This window comes from Schistocerca gregaria, chromosome 6, assembly GCF_023897955.1.
Source record: "Schistocerca gregaria isolate iqSchGreg1 chromosome 6, iqSchGreg1.2, whole genome shotgun sequence".
NCBI classification, from domain to species: domain Eukaryota; kingdom Metazoa; phylum Arthropoda; class Insecta; order Orthoptera; family Acrididae; genus Schistocerca; species Schistocerca gregaria.
The window spans coordinates 125,925,333-125,943,457 of NC_064925.1; the positions used below are offsets into that span (position 1 = coordinate 125,925,333).

An 18,125-nucleotide genomic window follows, 5' to 3' on the forward strand; every position below is an offset into this window, starting at 1 on the left:
ACATTAAATACATGTTGTAACTTGTGACCATATCCTAATGAACGGCCACAACCACCGTTACCATGTACCTAGCCGTTCCTCCCCTTTTTCTGCATCCACACCACATCCTGACTGATAGCAGTAAAAAATTTTCACCTGGTATCAGGAAGTGGAACTTATATTTTTGAACACACTGCACGAGAACACTGATTAAAGAACATAGATGCTATATTTCAACGTCTTGCTATGTTCACATCCCGCACAGCAGCCCTCGGAACACGTCAGTTCCATTATAACTATCCTGTATTAGCGATTGTGTTAGTAGTAGTAGTTATAGATTCAATAGATTCAAACAGTAGGTCTCATGGCTATCTCATATTGCACTAATTTCCCAAAGAGCTGCAGCTAATAACCAAAGATTCTCAGCCAGCTGTACCACAGCGACCCACACACTCCTTCGATGGACGACACTAACATTAGAAATTCTTCCAGTCTATACGTGACATACAGCAAACCAGTGCTTAACAGTAAAAGTTAACAACAGTCTTGGTTGCAATTTTAGTTTTTTATTTTTCAACTACACGTTTCGCCTTATTTAGGTATCGTCAGGTTGATCTTAATTTGGTGTTTCTTAGACCGAACCTTTAGACAGTGTAACCAAAGGGCATAGTCGAATACGTCAGGCCAACATCGTCTTCGTTAAACTCAGTAAACTGATGTATTCGACGATGCCCGTTGGCTACGCTGTGTAGGGGATCGGTCTAAGGAAATACCAAATTAAGATCAACCTGAAAATGCCTAAATAAGGTGAAACGCTTAGTTGAAAAAAGAAAATTAAAAAACTAAAATTGCAACCAAAACTATTTTTAACCAATACTGCCTATGTTTGAGACTAGCAGACTTCTCTTGGCCGGAATGCCTTTTTTGCCAGTGTCAGTCTGGTTTTATGTCCTCCTTGCACCGTGCGTCATTGATTATTTTGTTGCCTAGGTGGCAACATTTTTTAACTTCATCTATATATGATCACCAATCCTGATTTTAAGTTTCTCGTTGTTCTCGTTTCTGGTACTTCTGATTACTTTTGTCTTTCTTCGATTTAATGTCGTTAGACTGTTCATTCTCTTCTACAGATCTTGTAATTCTTCTTCACTTTCACTGAGGATAGCAATGCCATCAGCGAATCGTATCTTTGATATCCTTTCATTTTGAGTTTTAATTCCGATCTTGAATCTTCCTTTTATTTACGTCATTGCTTTCGATGTATAGATACGTGCCTATCTCATACCCTTTTTAATCCTTCGATCTTGTTGTTGCACTCTCTGCTCATGCAGTCTGTCAAATCTTAGTAATCCTGTTCATCTAAGTCAACTTCCTTGCAGTATCATTCTTATACATAAAGAAAGGAAATGAGTCGATGGGCTTGCTGTTTTTCATTTGCACAAAATGGAGAAATATAGTATCTTATAATATCAATGACTCAAATTTGGAATCGATCAAGTCATTTAAACACCTGGATGTAGCCTTTTGTAGGGACATGAAATACAGCGATCATAGAGGTTCAGGTAGCCTGTTTTGGAAGATTCATGGACTCAAAAAAATAGCTCTGAGCATTATGGGACTTAACATCTGAGGTCATCAGTCCCCTAGAACTTAGAACTACTTAAACCTAACTAACCTTAGGACATCACACACTTCCCACGCCCGGGTTCCCGGGTTCGATTCCCGGCTGGGTTAGGGATTTTCTCTGCCTCGTGATGGCTGGATGTTGTGTGCTGTCCTTAGGTTAGTTAGGTTTAAGTGGTTCCAAGTTCTAGGGGACTGATGACCATAGATGTTATGTCTCATAGTGATCAGAGCCATTTCTTTGACATCACACACATCCATGCCAAAGGCAGGATTCGAAACTGCAACAGTAACAGTCGCGCGGTTCCGAACTGAAGCGCCTAGAACAGCTCGGCCACTGCGGCCGGCGCCACTTTGAGCGTGTCCCATCTGGAACCATTTCACCTAGGAGTGTGCAAAGACAGATGCACGATGGAGTTATCTGCAGACGACGATCGGTATCACATGCAATGCTTTATCATTAACTTTGATCAAACAATGCAACATTGTTAAATATTATAACTAACAACTTTTGCAGAGTACTGAGAGAAAATGTATAATGGACTATAATAAAATAGTGACTTACAATATAATTGTCTGATGGTGTTGTATATTCGTCTTTAAAGTGGCGTATAGTCGTCTCTTTGCGTCATTCATGTCCTGTGATGAGAGAAAAGTGCTGCTTGGAAGTGGCCCGCTTGCTGCAACTGACCATTCGATAGTTTCTTCACTGTCTGTATGCTGCTCACCACCATTGTATCTCTGTCGACCAAGAGCAGTCACATCTACTAGTTCGAGCATCTGACTCCGCTCTCCATTCAGACTGAGTAAGTGTATGCTGGAGAGGTTCTTGTTGAGGACAGCTATCTCGGCCGTGACGTGGATCATCAGGCAGACGAAGAAGATGTCGAGCAGGATGCTGACTTCGGACATGGCGACGACGCCGACGACCTGCAGCACGAAGACGATCTCGTAGGTGGGCGACTGCTGGGTGTCGAGCGGCAGCCAGAGGACCATTGGTTCACGGCGCTCGACCACGCTATAGTTGCCTGCCGTCACCAGTTTCGGGGTGTCCGTCACCGGGCCCAGGGCCCACAGCGAGATAGAGGTGAACGGCAGAACCTGCAGCACACCGTATCGAAAGCGACAGTAAATCTGAGTGGTGTTAGATTTTCCCTGCCAAATACTAGGAAGCCGGGAGGAAGACAAAGTATATTTGGCAAGTTCCAGTTCAGAAAATTGTGTGATAATCAAAAGATACCAATCGGGTATGGGAAAGTACTACATAGGTTGTGATGATGGAGGTTGTGAGTGTGTGAATAATTTCGAGTTTGTACTGCTAGATATGTTACTGGCAGCCTCAGAATAGCATCAGGTTTGCCGGCTAACTACAACTATACGTATATCTAAAAATATGGTTGCTGCACTATTATGCATTGCACACACTGGTATGAGCGTGTATATATATAGGGTGTCCCAGCTATCTTGTCCACCCAAGATATCTCTTGAACAATAACAGCTATTGGAAAACGACTTTCACCGGTATCAATGTAGGGCTGGGACCCATGAATGTACATATTTGGAAACATTCTAAAACGAAAGCATATGTGTTTTTTAACACAAACTTGTGTTTTTTTTTTAAATGGACCTCCTACATTTTTTTCTTCAGCAATCCGTATCATGACAAAGTACATACGCAATGGCGTTGATTTCATCGCAATATTCCCAATTACATCCCGAGATATTGAGACGCGAAGTTGACGCTTGAAACACCCGACATGCGCTGCTAGCGCACGTCCTGATTCTCAGGCGTGAGCCCCATGCAGCAGACCGTATTATTCGTTTCGGATCTCTTGATATGTATGGAGGTGTGATTACACATGTCAATCACATCGCGATTACGGGCGGCATGAGGCTCACGCCTGAGCCTCAGGACGTGCGCTAGCAGGGCATGTCGGGTGTTTCAAGCGTCAACTTCGTGTCTCAATATCTCGGGATATAATGGGAATATTGCGATGCAATCAACGCCATTGTGCATGTGCTTTGTCATGCTATGGATTGCTGAAGAAAAAATGTAGGAGGTCCCTTTAAAAAAAAACGTAAGTTTGTGTTAAAAAAAAAACACATCTGCTTTCGTTTCAGAATGTTTCCAAATATGTACACTCATGGGTCCTAGCCCTACATTGATACCGGTGAAAGTCGTTTTCCAGTAGCTGTTATTGTTCAAGAGATATTTCGGGTGGACAAGATAGCTTGGACACCCTGTATATACGAAGATGGTCCGAAAGAACAGATACCATCGGGGACCATACAGCTCGTTAGAATGAAATTACAATGAAATGAAGATCGTTAGCTGCTTAAAGGCGTTGATATACGTCAACGGGGTCAGATGAATATTTGTCCCGTGACCGGGACTTGAACTCAGGATCTCCTGCTTACATGGAAAACGTTCTATCCATCTGAGACACCGAGGACACAGCCGAGGGCACAGAGGATAGTGCGACTGCAGGGACTTATCACTGCCACGCCTCCCGCGAGACCCACATTCTCAAGGTATTGTCCCGCACTACATTCGTAGTGCCCCCCGCCCATTATCCTCATTACTCGCGTCGCGTTGCCGATTCCCGTAAGAGGTCGTATCGTCGGTGGTTCAGATGGATAAAGCGTCTGCTATGTAAGGAGGAGATCCCGGGTTCGAGACCTGGTGGGAGCACACATTTTCATCTGTCCCCTTTGACGTATGTGAACGCCTGTAAGCAGCTAAGGGTTTTCATTTCATTGTAAGTTTACTATGTAGCCATAGCTCCATAGACTTAAGTATGTGCCACAAATTTCAGCTTGGTACGTGTGTCTTACTTGAGAAAAGGGGGTCTTAACTATCTGAAGGACGGACAGACAGACAGGTTGATAATAAATGAAAAAAAACTCTTTCTTGTGACATAATCACAGATCAACAACTTTCGCATTTTTTCCTTTGGTTGTAGCGTGAGACTTTGATTTTTAGCAAATCTGACGATACTAGGTCAACGGAAACTACCGCTTAGGTTTTGATGAGTGAGTGTGCGAGTATTAAAATATGTGACATGAGTGGCTATATCCTTTGATTGGATTGACTTAGAAGCTGCTGTTGCGTAAATCGCTAAGGGATCGTAGACCTTAAAATGTCACAAAACATTATTTTCATCGTGGCAGCAACACCAGCAACGGTTACGAAATCGTCTCGAATGAAAAACAGCCCAGAGTTGTACTAATTATGTATATTCTAAATTTTGACCTTCGTTTCAACTATAATAATATAGCCTTCTTCAGAAGTCCTAAAAAGTGATCAAAATGACATCTATACCAGTAATACAATCTATACATAAACTTCTAAAATCACGTATGTGATATATATTACTTACATAAACTTTTTAAAGTAATGAAAAACGTCCTAGCCCAGCGGCTGCGTCAAGATCAATAAAATGAAATAACTTCAACAGACCATAGCCTGTTTCGATCATAAATAAAACTACATGTGGCACCGTATGTCCTCCGCCATTACATCTCTTATACTTGGTGCATGGTCGTCAGATGTGCTACATCCTGCGCGCCATAGGTGGCGCTCCCCACATTGAGCTACAACGCACCGTGTTTCAGGAAACTAACTTGATATCTACGATAAAATATTAGTCAAGCCTACAGGTGCAACTGAAGTACCTTATACTTTTTAATACGACCGTCCAACAGTTAAAATTCTGTTGCCTACGATCATTAAAGTGGTCAAACATTAACAAACTCATATAACAAAGTTTGCATTACTATTTGAAGCATCATTCAAAAATGGGGCTATTATATGTAAATAAAACTCCAACCTACATCATACTCTCTAACAGCTTATAAGGCTAATTCTACCAGCCGACCGTAGTCGTTGTACATAGGCACGCTACTAATGAATGTTGATAGTTCTACAAATAGCAGTCTAGTGCATAAGTGCGGTAACATGGCACAAGACAATGAAAGGCACATCAACATAACTTTCTCAACACGAAGTATTGTTAACATAATAGCAGCTTATGCCTCTTTACAATTTCCTACTGGAGCATTGTCATAATTAGTAGTTTACCTCAGTCATATAGTAATATGCCACAATCGAGTCACCACTAGTGCCTGTCTGCTATGCCCAATACGGGCTGAAAACCTTCAAGAAAGCTGCAACTTTTCAAATAACACTGATAATTCAATAAATTCCTATTGCCATAAATTTTGTGATTATATATCTGCATCTCCTCCAGTAAATCTAATTTCATACCGTTGGCTTCTTTACACAATAGCTCGGTGTCATTAACAGGTTGGGGCGTATGTCCTTCTTCAATGATTTTTTCGGCAAACGTTGACCCATTCTTATTCGTACCCATCCTCGACGGCATATGTTCTTTATATCTTATGGCTATAGCTCTACCTGTCTGCCCTACGTAATACGCCTGGCAATCACTACATTTCAATTTATAAACTCCCGATTGCAATAGCTTATGTAAGTAATATGTTATCACACACGTAATTTTAGAAGTTTATCTATAAATTGTATTGCTGGTCTTGATGTTATTTTTATCACTTTTTAGGACTTCTGAAGAAGGCTATATTATTATAGTTGAAAGCATGTACAAAATTTATAATATACATAATTAGTGCAACTGTGGGCTGTTTTTTTTTTTTTGCATTCGAGACGAATGTCACATAAATTTCGACTTGATACGTCTGCGTGTTCCTTAGAAAAGGAATTTAAAAAGTCTGACGCACAGCCAGAAGGGCAACAAAGTGATCGCACAAGGGATCCTTTCCTCGGATTCAGACATAGCACCGTGAAACTGATTTGTAGTATTCAATCGTATGATTCGAATCAACGACAATTCTCAGTAGAATAACCTTGTTTCGGTGCTATGTCGACGATTCGGTTCCTTAAGTATCCTGCTTTTTAACAAATCGTCGCTATAAGCTGTGCGGCGCCATCCTGACAGTCGAAAGTTTCGGTGAGTTGATTTGTTGCTGTACGATGATACAAAGTTAAATTATTGGTCGCACAGTGCTTGTGCTTGTGGGTTTCGCTACCTGGAGAAACCAAAGGACCTGTTCTGTATTGCTTAAACAGATATTACCGCTACCTGTACCTTCTCCTCTCTGCGATGCAGCAAATCGCACCCGCTCACCACGCCGCGTTCACCTTGCGATAAACGTCGACAGCGACTGATAAAATAACAGGGGCGCCACTACGTTCCCAACACGGAGGAGAGAACTCCGTTCTTTATTGAAGCTGTTGCAAACAATCAAGAATATATTTTCTCAGTTAACTGCGCTGATGCTCTATTTCCATGTAATCTAGTATTATTTACCCTAAAATGTCTCGGCCACGAACGATTCCTACATTTAGAAAACCCGGGAAACGCTGCAAGGTAACCATTTACGACTGCCCAGCATAATACCAATGGTATGAAATATCAGAGTCAAATCTACTTACATCTGAATTTCCCTACATAGCAAGCCACGCAGTGGAGCATGGCGGAGGGTACGACGCATGTCTAATAATCATTTCCCTTCCTGCTCCACTCACAGATATAGTGAGGAAAACACGGTTGTCTAAACACCTCCGTACAAGCCATAATTTCCCATCTTATATTCGTTGTCCTAACACGAAATGTACGTAATTCTGCAGTCTGCTTCAAATGGCGGTTCTCTAAATTTCCACAATACTGTGATTCTTGAGTTTATCCCGGCGTATTTGATAATCAAAATATCCACGGGTGTACTGCCGGTCTATAGTGTCCAACGGGCCCGTTGGACACTATAGACTGGCAGTACACCCGCGGCTATTTTGATTCCACAATACTGCTTGGCGAAAAGAGTGTCATCTTCCATCCAGGGATTCCCATTTGATTTCACTAAGCAGCTCCGTAATAATTATATGCTGATCCAACCCATGGGTAACAAATGTAACAGCGAGCCTCTGAGTAGCTTCATGTCTTCCTTTCATTTTACATGTTAGGGATTCTAAACACATCACCTAGGACTGTTAAGCCTAGTTATTTAATCGATACGACGTGTATCAAGCGACACCTTAATAACGCTGTATTCTATCGTTACAATATTTTCTTCATACTCATCTTTATTTACATTTTTCTACATTTAGAACAAGCTGTCATTCATTAAAACACTGTCGAAGTCATCTTCTATACTACCACAGTCACTCAACAACACCTTCACGTATACCGAAACGTCATCAACAAAACTCCGTAAACTGCTGCTCACCCTGTCTTCCACATCATTTACGTATGTAGGGACTAAGAGCGGTCCTATCACACTTCCATGGGGAGCTCCTGACGATTCCCTTGTCTCTGATGAACATTTACCGCCGAGGACAACGTACAAGATTCTATTAGTTAAGAGGTCTACGAGCAGGGTCACATATCTAGGAACCACAACCGTATGCTCACACATTCATCAACAATTTGCAGTGGAGCATCGAATAAAAATCTTTCCGGAAATCTAGGAATATAGAAACCGCCGGTTGGACCTCCACGGTTCGTGCACTGAAGAGCCAAAGAAACTGGTACCCCTAGTACCGTGTAGGGCCCCCTCGGGCACACAGAAGAGCCGCAACACGACGTGGGGTGGACTCTATTAATGTCTGAAATAGTGCTCTAGAGAATAACGCCATGAATCCTGCAGTACTGTCCATAAATCCGAAAGAGTACGAAGGGGTGGATACCTCTTCTCAACAGCACGTTGCAAGGCATACTAAATATTCTCAATAATGTTCATGCCTGGAGAGTTTGGTGGCCAATGGGAGTGTTCAAGCTCAGAAGAGTCTTCCTGGGCTAGCTCTGTAGCAATTCTGGACGTGTGGGGTGTCGCATTGTCCTCCTGGAATTTCCCAACTACGTCGGATTGCACAATGGACATGAATGGATGCAGGTGATCATGCAGGATGTTTACGTTCATGTCACTTGTCAAATTCGTATCTAGGCGTACCAGAGGTCCCATATCATTCCAACTGCACACGCCTCACACCATTACAGAGTCTCCACCAGCTTGAACAGCCCCTGCTGACAACCAGGGTCCATGGATTCATGACGTTGTCTCCATACCCGTAAATGCCCAACCGCTCGATACAATTTGACCGAGACCAGGCAACAAGTTTCCTGTCATCAACAATCAAATGTGACGGGCCCAGGCGAGACGTAAAGCTTTGGCTCTGAAAGTCCACATCGATGATGTTTCGTTGAATGGCCCACACGCTGATACTTGTTGATGGCCCAGTGTTGAAGTCTGCTGCAATTTGCAGAAGGGTTGCACTTCAGTCACATTAAACTATTCTCTTTCAGTATCTTTTTCCGGCCGTAGCGAAGTCGGAGACTGGATGTTTTACCGGATTCCTGTTATTCACGGTATTCTCGTGAAATGGTCGTACGAGAAAATCCCAACTCCATCGCTACCTCGGTGAAGCTGTGTCCCCTCACTTGTGCCCTGACTACAACACAACGTTCAAACTCACTCAAATCTTGATAACCTGACGTTGTACCAGCAGTAACCGACCAAACAAATGAGCCAGACACCGCTCAAAGATGTTAATAATGATGTATGAGCAGCGCCTATTACACAGAGTGGGTCTGATAGACGATCATTTCCAGTCATTCCACCGGGAAGGAGGCACACGGCTCGTGTTGTCTGTAGTTCAACAATGCCTAGATGGTCAATACCGCGGTTCGATCGCGTCCGCATTGTTACTTTGTGCCAGGAAGGGCTCTCAGCAAGGGAAGTCTCCAGGCGTCTCGGAGTAAACCAAAGCGATGTTGTTCGGATACGATGGAGACACAGAGAGGCAGGAACTCGCTCAGGCCGCCCAAGGGCTACTACTGACGACGACGACCGCTACCTACGGATTATGACTCGGAGGAACCCTGACAGCAACACCACTGCATTGAATAATGCCTTTCGTGCAGCCATTGAACGTACTGATACGACTCAGACTGTGCGCAATAGGCTGCACGATACGCAACTTCTCTCCCGACGTCCATGGCGAGGTCCATCTTTGCAACCACGACACCACGCAACGTGTTACAGATGGGTCCAACAATATGCCGAATGGTCCGTTTAGGATTGGCGTCAAGTTCTCTTTACCGATGAGTGTCGCATATGACTTCAACCAAACAATCGTCGGAGACGCGTTTGTAGGCAACCCAGTCAGGCTGAACGCCTTAGGACACACTGTCCAGCAAGTGCAGCAAGGTGAGGGTTCCCTACTGTTTTGGGACGGCATTGTGTGGGTCCGACTTAGGCTGCTGGTTGTCACTGAAGGCGCCGTAACGACTGCACTATACGTGAATGCCATCGTGCTACTGATAGTGCAACCATATGGGCAGAATATTGGCGAGGCATTCGTCTTCATGGACGACAATTGGCGTCCCCATCGAGCAGATCTTGCGAATGACTTCCTTCGAGATGACGACATCGCTCGACTAGAGTGGTCAGCATGTTTTCTTCAGACATGAACGCTATCGAACAAGCTTGGGATAGATTGAAAAGGGCTGTTTATGAGCGACGTGACCCTTCAACCACGCTGAGGGATCTAAGCCGATCCGCCGTTGAGGAGTAAGACAATCTGGACCAACAGTACCTTCATGAATTTGAGGATAGTATGCCAAGACGAATGCAGGCATGCATCAGTGCAAGAGGATGTGCTGCTGGGTATTAGAGGTACCGGTGTGTACAGCAATATGGACCACCACCTCTGAGGGTCTCGCTGTATGGTGGTACAACATGCAATGTGTGGTTTTCACGAGTAATAAAAGATGCGGAAATGCTGTTTACGTTGATCTCCATTCCAATTTTTTGTGCTGATTCCGGAAGTCTCGGACCCGAGGTGATGCAAAACTATTTTGATGTGTGTATATTCGTTAACTATCCACGGACACTTTGGTCACACCCTCTGTTTCTTTAACCCTTGCTATACCGACGAGGGTTGGAGAGACACCTTCCTGTGCACTATTGCGTCATCAACAAAAATCCGTAAACTGCTGCTTACACTTTACGTATATAGGTAGTAAGAGCTAACGATACCCACGTCTCTGACGGACATTTACCGCCGAGGACAACGTTTCTAGGTTCTATTGTTGCTTAAGAGGTGTTCGAGCCACTCGCATATCTAGGAGACAAAACCACACTCTCAAACATTCGTCAACAGTTTGCAGCGGCGCTCAGTGTCAAATCCTTCCGGGTATCTAGGCATATGGAATCTGCCTGTTGCCCTCCACGTTTTGTGTATCCATCCATTGTTTGCTTATATTCATTAACTATCCACTTATCCTGTGGTTACACATTCTGTGTCTTTAACCCTCGCAATCCCATGAGGAGTGGGAGAGGAGGCGGTGTACTTTATATCCACCTTCTGAAAATATTGTTCTCAACTCATATACGTCACACTTTAAAATTTTGAAAAAAATAGTGATTGTTTTTGATAATGTCTCATACCAGTTTTGGTAACTGTTTTAAAATTATCAATAAAATGTAACCCAAAAATTTAAATCTTAGTAGTGATTGTGACTTTTGGCAAGAAATGTTGTATTCGTAATATCAAGTTAAGGACCCTTCTACATATCCATAAACCTTTAAAAAGTACGTTGTGAATATCAAGACAGCTAATCAAACCTCTATTTTTTAAATTTTTTTGTGGTGGTCGTAAAGCACCTCTTCGCTCTTTCTACACATTCGTAAAATTCGTTGCTATTGGTAAGATTACGCTAACAAAATATTTTCTGACTCTGGAACTGATTTATATATCAGTATCTCTCTAAAATGGATGTTTTCAATATAATTTAACTACACTTAAATGAAACTTCTCTGTTTACTTTTTTCATTTCTTTAGGTTAACTCAATTTTTATTTAAAAAGATTACCAGTCCAACTTGGCTAATTTAAGTCACTAGAACTGTTTATGTCATTGGTATTTGGGATGGTTTATCTGATTTGTTTCTGATTTTGACACCTATTGACAATTTATGAATATTATTCATGCCGGTTATGTGCGATTTATTTGATATTCAAGATTTATGTAAGTTCAGCTTTGTCACCTGCTGTTCTAGTCTGAGAAATGTGGGCACAGTCGGTTAAATTTCATCAAAATTTTTTTTATAGAGCTAGCCTGAGCTATAACAACTTGAAACCAAGCTGTCTAGATCGCTACATTCTCTCTGGGCTGAGATTTGCATTCTATCTTATTCTGTGTTTGGGTATCTGCTCTTAATCTCAGATTATTGATGGAGACAGCCTTTCACTATATATGAGAGTTCAAGAAGTCTTCCTCTGTTTACATGTTTCACATGTTTTTATTGTGCCTCATTGCATGTTGTTATCTGGAGTGTTTACAGATGTTAACTGACGTGTTAACCCAGTTTTTATTCATGGTTGATGTACTATCTTGGAACATTTGTTGATTGAAAAGTATTCCTGTATGTTCAAATAGTACCTAAAATCATACTGCACATTATTAAGTTTATTTTGAGGTTGAAGCCACTTATGTGAGGTAAAGTTCAGTGAAACGTCACTATTTGAAACGCCTAATTAATGTTCATTAAATTTGAGGTATTAAAGGTTTATTGCTGGTTATTTAGACTGTTACAAGCAATTACATTCATTTCAGCTACTCAAATTTCACTTTTAACAATAATAATAATAACAACTTGCACTGATCATTAAATAAAATTAATGTGTTTTGACTGATGTGTTACCTTTTTTCATTGTCTGACACCTTGCCATTCCTATCTCTTTGCTTGTTAATGTTTTCATAATCTATTGACATCATCACAGCTTTTCAGTAAAATGTAATATAAATAGCTTTTAAAATTTCGCAATGATCTTTTCTTCTTTATATAACCCTAAGGGAACTCTCATGCTCAAGTTTATGTCACAAATAACACCTGTGTTCCATCACTTGTGTGTTATTGCATTAGCAACCACTTAATCCCCAGCAATATATATATATCAATGAATTGCAAATGATGAAAAGAAAAATTAGTACATTCAGTATATAATTAAATGAATATGAATAATCTTTATTTTAACTGTGACATACACCATGAGGCCTCTTCACTTTCCTATGACAGGGAATGAATAGACCAACTGACGGATACAATTGTTTTCGTTTTATTGCTAATATTGACGGTTTTCACTAAAATGAATGAAAGAATCATTCAACCGTTACGTAAAGGTACAACCCGATGCGTCGACTGTTATCCAATGACTGATTGAATCGTTTGTTTTTATTCAGTTTTTCCCATCACTAGCCGAAAACACAATCACCTACTTTATGTTCTTAAATATTTTGTATTAAACCTCTTTTTGCAAAAACAGCAGTGTAAATAAAGTTTAAGAGAACAATGAAGAATGAATTCCTAACTGACCTGCCACGCAAAGAAGATGATCACTGCGCCCTGGTCGTAGCTACTTCTGATGCCCGGCACTTGCTCGGCGTATCTCTTCCTTGTGTCCAGCAACGTCATCACCAGTCGTCCCAGGCGCACCCTCTGCTGCATGAACAGCACTATCTGTCAACATCAACAAAACAAAGGGTCAACCACTACGATCAAAATCGTGACTGGGTGCAGTTCATCGAAAAAAAAGTCACCAGGAACACAGACGTTGGAGTCGAGTAAGCAGTGTCCAGAAATAGCTGCACACATATCATTAAGTTAACCATGGAACACATTTTTTGAGCAGCAAGTTGGATGGATTGTAGAACAAGGACGAAGCATCACAAATATGCTGTTGTTTTCTATCTACAAAAAAAAAGTGTGTGAAATCTTAAGGAAATTAACTGCTAAGGTCATCAGTCCCTAAGCTTACACACTGCTTAACCTAAATTGTCATAAGGGCAAACACACACACACCCTTGCCCGAAGGAGGACTCGAACCTCCGCTGGGACCAGCCGCTCAGTCCATGACTCCTGCAGAGTCTTCCACTGAGGTTTATCTATCATCTCCGTAACGTTTTCGCAATTACTAACTGATCCTGCAAAAAAACCGCGGTGCTCTCCGTTGGATCTTCTCTCTCTTCTATCAACCCTATCTGGTACAGATCCCACACCGGTGAACAGTATTCAAGCAGTGGGCGGACAATTGTACTTTAACCTATTTCCTTTGTTTCGGATTGCATTTCATTAGGATTCTTCCAATGAATCTCAGTCTGGCATCTGCTTTAACGACGAGCAACTTTAAATGATCATTCCATTTTAAATCACTCCTAATGCTTACTCCCCGATAATTTATGGAATTAACTGCTTGCAGTTGCTGACCTGCTATATTGTAGCTAAATGATAAAGGATCTTTCTTTCTATGTATTCACAGCACATTACACTTGTCTACATTGAGATTTAATTGCCATTCCCTGCACCATGCGTCTATTCGTTGAAGATCCTCCTGCATTTCAGTACAATTTTCCATTGTTACAACCTCTCGATATACTACACCATCATCCGAAAAAAGCTTCAGTGAACTTGCTATGTTATCCACCAGGTCATTTATGTATATTGTTAATCGCAACGGTCCTACGACATTCCCCTGTGGCACACCTGATATCACTTTTACTTCTCTCAATTGAGAGTGACATGCTGCGTTCTGTTATCTAGGAACTCTTCTATCCAATCACACAATTGGTCTGATGGTCCACATGCTCTTACATTGTTCATTAAACGACTGTGGGGAAGTGTATCGAACGCCTTGCGGAAGTCAAGAAACACGGCATCTAGCTGGGAATCCGTGTCTATGGCCCTCAGAGTCTTGTGGACGAATAGCGCGAGCTGGGTTTCACACGATCGTCTTTTTCGACATCCATGCTGATTCCTACAGAGCAGATTTCTAGTCTCCAGAAAAGTCATTATACTCGAACATAATACGTGTTCCAAAATTCTACAACTGATCGAAATAGTGTAAGATTCCCTTCAAAACCTGTATTTGTCCACTCCGGGACGACTGGAAGATTTGCCTGCACAGTATTAGGTATGGTAGTGGGTTGTGTTGGTGGTGTTCCCATATTTTTGTACATCGCCATACACATCCATAAACTGCAAACCAATGTGAGTTACATAACAGAGGATGATTCTAGAAGTATCTGTTATTAGTAATTTTTCCCTTTCCATTTGCAAATGGATCTTGCAAAGAACGATTGGATGGCTCTACGTGTGCTGCAGCTAATGTAATCTTGGCCACGCGATCCCTACAGGGACGGTGTACAGCTGGTTGTGGTGTATTCCAAAAGTCACCATTTGAATCCTGTTTTTGAAACCCCAAGTATGGTGTCTTGGGTAGTTTATGACTATCTTCACAGTTCAGTTGTTGCAACGTCTGTGTGACACCATCCCGTGCGTCAAAAAACCCGTGACCATTCCTGCTGCCATTCTTTGGGTACGTTCCATGTCTCGTCTTAGTGCTATTCGGCACAACTGAGGAAATCTACGATGGGTCGCATGAGTGGTTTGAAAGCAGTCGCCTTTTCAGACTGATTGGATTTCCTAACAGTCTACGAATATCCCAAAATATGCCTGTCTTATCCATTACTTAGCCTCTATGGTCGCTCTATTTCATGTGCCTACAATGGGCTACATCCAGGTATTTAAATGAGTTGACCGATTCCAACTTGTATCATTCTCCATTTTGTGCAACTGAAAAGCAGCAAGCCCATCTACTCATTTCCTTTCATTTATGTATAATAACGACACTGCAAGCGAGATGAGTTATTGAACAGGATTACTAAGTTTAGAGTGACTGTATGAGCTGAGAGTGGAAGAAAAAGATCGAAGGATTAAAAAGAGTATGAGAAGGGACGCTTCTATACATCGAAGAAGCAATGACGGAAATAAAAGGGAGATTCAAGTTTGGAACTAAAATTCAAAGTAAAAGGATATCAAAGATCCGCTGATGACATTGCTATGATCGGTGAATGTGAAGAAGAATTACAAGATCTGTTAAATGGAATGAACAGTCTAATGACAGTAAATAGAAGAAAGTAAAAAGTAATGAGAAGTACCAGAAATGAGAACAGCGATAGACTTAACTTCAGGATTGGTGATAACATTGAAGATGAATCTAAAAACTGGACGATTGGAGAAACGTTGTGTGGACTGATGAATCACGGTACACAATGTGGCGATGCGATGGCAGGGTGTGGGTATGACGAGTGCCCGGTGACGGTCATCTGCCTGCGTGTGTAGTGCCAACAGTAAAATTTGGAGGCGGTAGTGTTATGGTGTGGTAGTGTTTTTGATGGAGGGGGCTCGCACCTATTGTTGTTTAGCGTGGCACTATCCCAGCACAGACCTGTATTGATGACTGAAGAGCAATTCGTGGATGGCGATTGCGTCTTTCAACACTATGGAGCATCAGTTCATAATGCACCCCCTGTGGCGGAGTGGTTACACAACAGTAACATCCCTCTAATGGAGTTGCCTGTACAGACTCCTGACCAGAATGCTATAGAACACCTTTGGGATATTTTGGAATGCCGACTACGTGCCAGGCCTCACCCACCGACATCGATACATCTCCTCAGTGCAGCAGTCCGTGAAGAATGCGCTGTCATTCCCCAGGAAAGATTCCAGCACCAGGAAGAAAGTATGCCTGCGAGAGTGGAAGCTGTCATCAAGGCTAAGGGTGGGCCAACACCATACTGGATTCCAACATTACCGATTAAGGGTGTCACGAACCTGTAATTCATTTTCAGCCAGGTGTGCGTATACTTATGATCACATAGTGTATTAAGATATCAGGGAATAAGTTTCATTGTACTAGACGGAGCTGTAGAGGGTAAAAACTGTAGAGGAAGACAGAGGTTGGAATACATCCTGCAAATAATTGAGAACATAGATTGCAAGTTCTGAGATGAAGAGGTTGGCTAAGGAGAGGAATTCGTGGCGGGATGCATCAAACCAGTCAGAATACTAGTGAGTCTAAATAGAGAACTGAAATGACAACGAAATATTGGTGAGGAGAACACAATACGGAGTCCTCGAGCGGATAAAATCTCTATCCTCCGCAGGAATCGAACCTGCGGCCCCCACATGGTAGTCAGCGGCTCGGCTACACAGGCGATTACGAATGCGTTGACTCACTCTGATGGTCCAGGAGCTACAATTGGTGCACTGGAAGAAGACGTCGCGCAGCGTCTCCGGGTCATCGGGTGTGTCGACGACGAGCTGCACGGCGCTAGAGACGGCCACGATGGCGCAGGTGGCGACGATGAAGACCGCCCCCAGCAGGCGGGGGCCGGCCGGCCCGGAGGCGGGGGGGCGCCACATCCCCAGCTGCCTCAGCGCCGCCCCACTGCGACCCAGCAGCGCCAAAGCTTCCGCCTCCATCTGGGAGGAGGTCGGCAGCCGCGGTCAGCCCTCTGGGGCGAGCAGGTGTACATGCACTCCGCAACTGCAGTAACTACAACTTCTTTCAGAAGCCTGTACCGATTTTTGTTTTTGTTTTTAAATTGAAACCATTATAGAGCATGTAACTCAAATTATCTTAGTTTTGAAATTTTTAATGTTTCATTACAATTGTTATACAAGGCTCAGCTGCGTACTTTTTGAGTTTTTACGTTATATATCGCCCAAAAGCTTAATTTTAACTTAAATTTAAATTTTTTCGAAAATTTCTTTTTTGTCTGTGTAAAAGTTGCGTCTAAATATAATGGTGTTGTAACCAGGAGGAGGACAAGATTCATAACAAACATATTAATGGTAGAAAGAAATATTATATTGATAAGTTAAATACAATCATTTAACATTATTTTCTACTCACCATCACTACTTTAGTTTCAGTTAGGTAGTGGACCGGCCGAAGTGGGCGAGTGGTTCTAGGCGGTTCAGTGTGTGTGATGTCCTTAGGTTAGTTAGATTTAAGTAGTTGTAAGTTCTAGCTGACTGATGACCTCAGATGTTAAGTCCCATAGTGCTCAGAGCCGTTTGAACCAATTAGTTAGGTAGTGGTCGGATGCCAACAGCATTCTCACTGGAAACAAGGCTCTCCTAATAGGGATGATGATTTAAATTTATTAGTAGCACTTTTTCTCTTTATGGCATTAGTTTTTGGTCGACGATGTTGTGGTCTCTCCTGTTTTACCAGACCCACAAACAGCAAGCGAAATAGAGAGAGAGAGAGAGAGAGAGAGAGAGAGAGAGAGAGAGAGAGGCGGCGAAAGGGATTTTTGTGTGTATGATAAGTCCCTCCCCTCGAAAATTTCGTCCTTTCATACCTCCTCTGTGTTCAGAAATGGCTCTGGGCACTATGGGAAATAACTTCTGTGGTGTGCGTACTGTATGACCTTCGGTACACACACCATCAGATTATTTGGCTTGTCGCTCTAACGAAGTAGGCGAGTGTCAGCAATATGTCTCGTGGTCTTATCGTGGCGTGTTTATCTTAGGTCAGACGATAGAAATGCCACTTGCGCTCTTATAGTGGCAGATTGACGGTGACCAACTTTAAACAGAACTTGATTAATTTTCACACACATTTATTAAAATAATAATAAGC

At 42.3% G+C, this 18,125-nt stretch overlaps 1 protein-coding gene across 1 annotated transcript in view; it reads right to left on the bottom strand.

Annotated features, from left to right (window-relative positions):
- The window catches only part of LOC126278756 (odorant receptor coreceptor-like), a 53,808-nt gene extending 36,851 nt beyond the window's left edge, over positions 1-16,957 (bottom strand). Inside the window, exons 1-3 of the mRNA XM_049979033.1 lie at positions 16,712-16,957; positions 13,010-13,153; positions 2,168-2,703 (exon numbers count right to left, since the gene is read on the bottom strand). Coding sequence (XP_049834990.1) covers positions 2,168-2,703; positions 13,010-13,153; positions 16,712-16,957 — 926 coding nt within the window. The remainder of the gene's footprint in view (positions 1-2,167; positions 2,704-13,009; positions 13,154-16,711) is intronic.
- Between the last annotated feature and the right edge of the window lie 1,168 nt (positions 16,958-18,125).